Below are 8,154 nucleotides of genomic sequence, written 5' to 3' on the forward strand. Positions count from 1 at the left end.
TTCTGGACATTTCTTTCACAACACGGTGTTAAGATTTCATCTGGCAAACCACCACAAATAATTAATTGCAGTTAACACCAAAGATGATGAAAGCTCTGGCACATTAGCGTTTATGTTGAAAACATCTGGCAAGTGCTAATATTCAGAGTGAATTAAAAGACGGATCACTCTTCAGTTTGAACACCGTAGAGTGAGCATCATTCTGTTCCTAGGCTGAAATAACAACTGTAGACTTCAGTTTAACCGTCTGTGTTCTATGTTTCCCTCAAATTCCTCCTTCAGTTGCCTGAAAGTTAGATTAAACATTTTATTTTCTCTTCGTACTGCACTATTACATAAACTAGAACATTTGACAGATCCTGCAAAAACTTTCAATATGGAACAGTTCTTTATACCTTTATTGTGTTATATCATGGAATCTGATCTTACACTCTGCCAGCTGGCTGTGCACTGATCATATCAGATGAGCTGTGATATGATCAGCAGCATGATGTGGGAGAGAAGAGGCTGCTGATCCCAACAGATCTCAAACTCTGATTCCACTACAACCTGCTGAGCTGTGAAACCTGAAGACCACGAGGATCATCCTTTGACATGGGAAGGTGATATCTACACGGCAAGGTGAATCTATTTTCATTTATTGTGACAATCAGTATCAATGGCCTTTGTGTTAAAAATAGAAGTGGCATGATGTTGATCTTGTTTTTCATATTTCCCATGTTTAAAGGTGTACAGAGTGAAATCGGGTGAGGGAATGTGAAGCATGAAGCATTATGTTTTAAAGACAATGGCACAGTTTGAACAGCATACAAAGTAACACCATTATGATCAACTGTGTTATTTGAAGTGCCACTCCATCAGTCTGAGCAGGGTTTCTATCAGAGACGCTCTATGATACAGAGCCGTCCTGCCCCACAGAGCAGCAGCACAGAACAGGTTTCAGGATAAACCACGCAAACACAAATGGAAAATAAAACAAAAATAACACAGATCAGCAAATACAAACAAGAACAGAGGGATGATGTAATATTGGGAAATGATCCACAATCAAAGATCCCTAAATGTGCAGACTGAAAGCTGCTGCAAAGACAAGTTCAAATAAAACTGAAAAAGTGAAAATATAAAAGAAGAACCATGTGCAACAATTTAAATAAAATCATTTATTTTACAAATTTGCACAATTATGGAATAGTGGTGAACACTCAAATACATAGAAAGACAGATAATTGTGTGTGTAGCCTGACACACTGGTCATCAAAACACACACACACACACACACACACACACACACACACACACACACACACACACACAGCCTCTTACACAGCGCACATTCTATACAGACACACACATACATACAAAGCATTACGCCTCCTACCTTCAAGTGTAAATCACATCACATATCATCCATCTAACCCATTTCACACATTCACACACTTTAAATGACTCAGTGGCTTTCCCTCTCGCGATCCTACCAAAAGAAGTGAGGTGTGAAATGTACACGTGAAGGCATCTGCTCCTCTATCACTGTCCCAGATGGACGCTCGTGTTTGCAATTGAGGTGAATTTAGAAGCATATCGCCCTACTGTGAGCACTACAGTCAGACTCTGGATATGTCTACAAACACACCAGCTTATAGAAGCACAAACTCCATTAAACTGATGGTCTTTTTATTTAGTTGTAGTTTGAGTGCATTGATTCATATCTACCATCTGGCTTTGCTGTATTGCTTTTGAAATGATGGCTGAACACTTTTTGCCATGATGACACTGAACAAACAGCTTTTCTGAATGGTCAAACCATCAAAGCTTCAAGGTAGCGAAGCCTTTTACCGACAGTTTTCAGCATTTGGCTTCAATTAAAGAGAGGAAGTGCTGTGACTTTACACAAAACTCAGAAAAAGGTTTTGAAAAAGGCTTTGATTGTCCTCACGCAATTCTTTGTGAGGAGAGATCTCCACAGGTATTTCCACACAAAATATGTTTTCATAGTTCATAGTTCTCAGTGAGGGGAGGGGGGGTCGGTGTAAAAGATGCAGGAGCATCAGTGAGACAAACTGAGTGAGACTATGGGAGAGAGGAGAAGGGGAGAGGTTTGACTTCAGCAGGGTGACGAGACATGAAGGCAAACGACAATAAAGTGAAATTAGTGAAAAACAGGACGGACTCTTAAAAAGTCCTCCTCCTCCAAAGCAACTCCCTGACCGGGACTCAAGCTCCCATAGTGCATTTCACCTCTGTTATGTGAGTGATTGGTCAGAAAAGTTCAATAAACTTGTTCACCCCTTCTGGTTATTGGAAAATACAGCAACATTTAAACAAACGCTGATTCCCTTTTTGTTTTGGCATACATGTGCTTCATCTGTCGCAGTAACCAGACACAACAAGCAGAGGAATGTGAAAGCAGACGAATCCCCAGCACAGCCGTCACACCTCCACCTGGCCGTGCATCAGATAGGCCCTGAGCTGTTGGGCTGCGCTGACTATTTTCTTCTGGTGGCCCAACAGGTTCACCCCAAGATTCTGGACATCACTGAGGAACAGAGCACACACAGCTTTTAGTCCAAGACTTTCCATGTGACCTCACTATCCAGTTCTTCTGGATATTTAAGTTCAACTCCCAAAGCATATCATTTTAGCCTTTTTTCTGACCGTTTCCCTATTTTTCAGGTAGTAACCTGTTTCAGTCCATGCCAGAATGCTGGGTGAGAAGATTTCCACAGAATCCTAGAACTTGCCTCAAGGCCCTGCACAACTATGTGACACCCAAACAGGTGTTTTCACTTCTGTTGGCTGATTATTAGCCTCTCCTCAGGATTGTGTTGGTCTGCACAGACCATGTTGTCATATGGGGTTGTTGCAGCCGAGAGGGCAAGACAACACATTAAAATACATGTATGTATAGTTTGGTGACCTCATCAGTCTTTTAGAGTAACTCCACCTCTCGCCAACCTGACACGTCAACATATAGTTAAAAAGAGGTGTTACGTGGAGGATGCAGGGTTGGAGGGTCTGGTTTTCTTGCTGGTGTATTCATGCACTGACATTCAGGATTGAACAGTTGGCAGTTTCTGTGGCTTCTTTCATTCAATATTTCAGCAGCTAATGTTCAATATTGGATGTTGAAGTTTCTGATGTGCCAGCGAGAAATAACAAGGAGTAACACATATCCATGAGATCATAATCATATCATATCATAAATATATGTTCTTGGTCAGAGTGAATGATCAGATATGTTTCAGTCTGATTTCATATTGTGCTTACAGTGTGTGTGTAAGTGTGCTTTGGTAAAGCGACGCAGAATGTTCATCAGAAGTCCCAGTATACTCACTCCATAGTGAGCCTGCTGACTCTGTCTAATGAGTCCAGATGTGCCTGTTCAAACTCGTCCTCATATCTCTCCATCCTCAGCGCCTTCAGCCAATCACTGACGGTTGCCACTGATGACAGGTCTGTGGATGAGGGGCTGAGCAGCGGCTGAGAGGAGCTTCTGTACAGGAAGAAAATGTCAAAAAAATGATCCATTAGCATTCACAAGTGTGCATCAACTCCAGAAGCTGGGACTCTGGGGTACTGCAGCACCACCTGTTGGCACCGCCGCCGCACATTCCTGTCAAATAGCCGTCAGAGAGCAGCACTTTGAAGAGATAAATACACCTCCCCCTGCACTCTGACAGAGCCAGAATGGAGCTCCAGCTGGAAATGCTTGCCGACGTCTTTGGCAATACTCCCCGAAAAAACACAAAGTCATAAGTCTGTCTGAACTGTCATCCTCAAACTGTGGCGATATCTCCCTCCATCTCAACAGCTTCAGCTGAGTGAACATTTTCCACATTCTGTCTGAAGAGATGGTTACACACAACAGTGACACACCTTGCTCTCATATGTTTGTGCTGATATGTTAAACAGTCTGGAGGCATTAATGAGGACCCTTGTGGGTGGAAACCTGTTGAGAAAGACCAAAAATGGAGCTCTGTGATGCAGAAATCTCCACATTGTTGAATGAATCGAGCTTGGGCTTCAGCTGTATGCTGCTTTGTGTGGTGTTTTATGGTTTAAATTGAATTCGATGACATCTTTTTCACTACTTTACATCGGCTCAAAAAGGTTTATTGTTTATTGGTTTATTTTATCAATGTTAGGCATCTATATGCTTGCTCCTGTCCACAGTTATACTGCCTATATTTTCCGCAGCACATCTTGCTCCTATACTCTATGTTCTCAAACAGAAGGTATGTCTGACACCAGCATTTGCCAGGAGCTGCAGCCGTCTCACCGAGTCGGCTCAGACTTGAGAGAGGCAGGGTGCCTGATGAGTCGATCCAACGAGGACAAGAGCGTGTCAAAGCCCGGCCGATCCCCTCTGTCAGCCTGCCAGCACTGCAGCATCAGTGAATGTAGGGCTGGGGGGCAGCTCTGGGGGGCAGGGAGTCGATACTGGTCTGCTACTGCTTTCATCACCTAGAGAGAGAGAGAGAAAGAGAGAGAGAGTTTGTGAAAGAGAGTGTGAGAGAGAGAGATTAGTCTGTGTGTCACCTTTTAGACGTGTAAAGAGCACTGACATATTCAACAAATCATTGAAGTACTAATAGGGTGTAATAGTATTCTAAATGAATATTGTACATTTTACTAATTGCACATATCTAGTAGAGGGGTTAGTTTCTCGTACTTTCTTCAGGCATCTGGCAACATTCTCATCCAGACTCACCTCCTGATTGCTCATGTCCCAGTATGGTCTCTCGCCATATGACATCACTTCCCACATCAATATACCGAAGCTCCAGGCATCACTAGCTGAGCTGAATTTGCGATGCTGAAAGGCTTCCGGTGCCGTCCACCGCACAGGAATCTTACTGCCCTGATGGAGGAAGACAGAGGAGGCATTAAACGATGACACAATCACTGAAACCGCAATTCCCAGTACCCCGGTACGTACGAGTGAAGCAGTGTATGTCGGTATGTTGTGGTCCAGGCCCCTCATCAGTCGTGACAGGCCAAAATCTGACACCTTACAGACCAGGTTTGAGTTGACCAGCACATTTCTTGCTGCCAAGTCCCGGTGGACAAAATTCCTCTCGGAGAGGTAACGCATCCCTGCACCCACTCCCCGGAGCATCCCTACCAGCTGGAGAACGCTGAACTGGCCCTCATTGTCCTGAAGCGCAGGGATGTCAGAGCACACATGGAGAGAATTAGCAAACTAGCTTCGGGATCAGTGACACACATTGCAGATGTGTTTGAGCCTCACCCGGAGGAAGGCATCCAAGGGCCCATTCTCCATGAACTCGGTGATGATCCGCTCTGGGGAGCTGCGAGTGATCACACCCTCCAGCTTCAGCACATTGGGGTGGTCAAACTGGCCCATGACCCCTGCTTCACTCAGGAACATTCCCCTCTCTCTGTCAGACGCCCCCCAGCGTAGAGTCTTCACTGCCACCAGGACCTCCCTGCGGCCCAGCGGACGGTAGCGGCCTCGACAAACCTCCCCAAACTGAGCTGGAAGGGAAGAAGAAGAGGAGGAGGAGGAGAAGGATTCCTGTGTGCTGCGAGATATGACATCACACCAAAGCAGTGCATCAAAATAAAAAAAAATTTTCACCTGCACCAATCACTTCCTCAATCTTAAGGTGAGTGGGGTCAATCTCACGGGCAAACTCTTTCACCGCCTCACCGGGGTCCTCGTAAGTGGATGGGTCAACGTAATACTTAACTCCACCTGGAACAACAACACACTGATTCAATTCCCAGACCGGAGTTTTGTGCCAAATTTCCCTGAATACTCGGAACATCTCACATCAAAGGAAACGTTTGCTCACCACGGTTACTGATGTACCTCTGCAGCCTGTCACTGTATGGACTCTCCCTCCTCTTACTGCCAAGAAAAAGCAAACGCAGTGTGTTTGTGTGTGTGTGCGTATGTGTGTGTGTGTGTGTGTGTGTGTATGCATTTATTATTTAAAAACACACTGCGTCTGATAATTGGTATATAGACCGCCTACCTTCGAAAAACAACCACGACTATAATCGCTGCCACAACAAGGAGGAACGCTGCCCCGCCCATCACCGAACCCACCAGCAGGGGGAGCCGATTCTGGATCTGCTGTGAATGCTCCTCTGTGCAGAGAAATCACAAACACTCAACTTGAACTTGCAATAGAATAGATGCAATGCATACCATATACAAGTAATCCAATGTCCTCGTGAGTAATGTCCATGTCCATTTCCAGTATTCCTACCTCAGCAAAAGTCTATATTTACTTTTTTTGGACTGTTCACGACCTTATGATCTCACTCAGAGCCAAGAACAAAAACATGACTCATAGGAAGCATTTTTCCATCTCATCGTCATTGAGGTGTTCTGCCCAAAACACATTTCCCCACTTCTGTTATCTGTTAACTAAAACATTTGAACTGATACAGATGACTGAAACACTTTGCACCACTGTGAACAAGTTCCAGGTGTTTGTTTTAAACGTTCCTACCCAGAGGCAGTGTGGTGAAGTAGATGGTGTCGCTGAAGGGGCCGTAGCCTCTCTCGTTGCGCGCTCTGATCTGGAAGGCGTAGATGGAGCCGGGCACCAGCGAGTTCACCGTCACTGTGTTGGTCTCACTATACACACTCACTGCACTGTCATCATCTGAACCCTGAGGAAAAGAGGAACAGGAATGACTGCTGGTTTGCTTTTGCTGAGTATCAGAGCCAGTATATGTGTCTGTGTGTGTGTCTGTTCGCCCCCATACACTCGTGTGTCCAGTTTCTGTGCATACCTTGTCGTAGTATCTCAGTTGGTACTCCAGGATTTCTCCGTTAGGCCTGTCTGGTTGCGGCCACGAGAGAGTGATGGAGTCCGGGGCGCGGCTCAGCTGGTGCATCATGGGTACTGTACTGGGAACTGTGGGAGAAAACAGATGAGAATGGTGGATCAGTTACAGTGATGGTTAACAAAAGGAACCTTGCAGCTCCATCTTTGAGGATGTTGGTCATTCTTCAGTCTGGTCGTCTTCATAATGACCTCTTGATACTCAAATATATTGGCTTCTTAAATTTCTGTACTTAAGTGTGATGTCACCAGTTTTAAGGTAGAGTTTCCCAATGAGGTAATCCTATATTGTTTAACCTACGCAAAGGCCAAGATGAAAAGAATACACCAACGGTTGTGTTGATGTGAGTGTGACCACACGGGGGCAGTATTGTAGAACTTGTAGATGAAATTTAATATAGCACAAAGCAAAGACAGTTTAATGGAGCGGCATGCAGGATCTCATTACATGTTCTGTACTGGCTGACCAGACCAGTTGAACTTTCCAGCTTTCCATTGGTTTCAACAATAGACGGGCTTTCTGTCACTGCCAGCACACACAAAAAGATTTTATATAATTAAACTTAACAGAGAGCACTAATTAATCTTGTTAAATTTCCTGGAAAATTGTATAACAGCATATGCTGCCCGAGCAACAATGTCCCATTCTCCTCCCCTCATCTTTACTGGTTTACTTTCTGTCTTACTTCCTTTTCTCTTTTTCTCTCTAATTTGTCCCTTTCTCCTTCCAGTGACTATAATGGGAGATGACAGGAGATCGTAACCTCGGGCAACCTCCCGCCCAGAATGGAAGCAAGAAAAGGAAAGACAAAGACAGCGAGAGAGAGAGAGAGAGAGAGAGAGAAACCCCGGACACACACACACACACACACACACACACACACACACACACACACACACACACACACACACACACACACACACACAAAGTACTTGATCTATAACACCCAAACATCCTGATCCAAGCTCTTCTCCTTCATCTTGTCCCCTTCATGTTCACTCTGCCGTACTCACCTGACTGGCTTGTTGTGAAATTGATGCTTGTGTATCGAGGTGGGAAAGGACTCAGAGCTGACACCTCATTCATGGCTTGCACCTGCCAGGAAAATGAAAACACACCATAAACCCTCTCTTTCCACATTCTTCAGTGTCTGGCCTGACATTTGCAGCGTTGGCGATGTCGGCCAGTCGACAAACAGCAGTAAATGGGAAATCCATTTCCCATTGTCACGAATGAATAAGAAATAAGATATGATTTGGTGAAGCTATGCCCAACTAAATAATAAATGCTTCTGCGTATTTGCTAATGTAGAGCTATTAGTACAACTGATAT

General features: G+C 44.6%; 1 protein-coding gene across 2 annotated transcripts in view; it reads right to left on the bottom strand.

Annotated features, from left to right (window-relative positions):
* Window positions 1-1,177: 1,177 nt before the first annotated feature.
* ephb6 (eph receptor B6) overlaps window positions 1,178-8,154 on the bottom strand; it is a 27,291-nt gene continuing 20,314 nt past the window's right edge. The window contains exons 8-19 of one of the 2 annotated variants that reach the window (XM_076154804.1): window positions 7,836-7,917; window positions 6,769-6,893; window positions 6,483-6,645; window positions 6,000-6,114; window positions 5,817-5,872; window positions 5,600-5,716; window positions 5,249-5,496; window positions 4,937-5,155; window positions 4,709-4,858; window positions 4,277-4,461; window positions 3,332-3,490; window positions 1,178-2,533 (exon numbers count right to left, since the gene is read on the bottom strand). In XM_076154804.1, coding sequence (XP_076010919.1) covers window positions 2,428-2,533; window positions 3,332-3,490; window positions 4,277-4,461; window positions 4,709-4,858; window positions 4,937-5,155; window positions 5,249-5,496; window positions 5,600-5,716; window positions 5,817-5,872; window positions 6,000-6,114; window positions 6,483-6,645; window positions 6,769-6,893; window positions 7,836-7,917 — 1,725 coding nt within the window. In that variant the 3' untranslated portion in view covers window positions 1,178-2,427. Of the gene's footprint in view, window positions 2,534-3,331; window positions 3,491-4,276; window positions 4,462-4,708; window positions 5,156-5,248; window positions 5,497-5,599; window positions 5,717-5,816; window positions 5,873-5,999; window positions 6,115-6,482; window positions 6,646-6,768; window positions 6,894-7,835; window positions 7,918-8,154 lie in introns of both variants that reach the window. The other variant, XM_076154805.1, reaches the window with a different exon arrangement.

The sequence above is a fragment of the Genypterus blacodes genome, unplaced genomic scaffold (genome assembly GCF_046128005.1).
Source record: "Genypterus blacodes isolate CSIRO-AG114 ecotype Tasmania unplaced genomic scaffold, CSIRO-AGI_Gbla_v1 ptg000063l_1, whole genome shotgun sequence".
Lineage (NCBI taxonomy): Eukaryota > Metazoa > Chordata > Actinopteri > Ophidiiformes > Ophidiidae > Genypterus > Genypterus blacodes.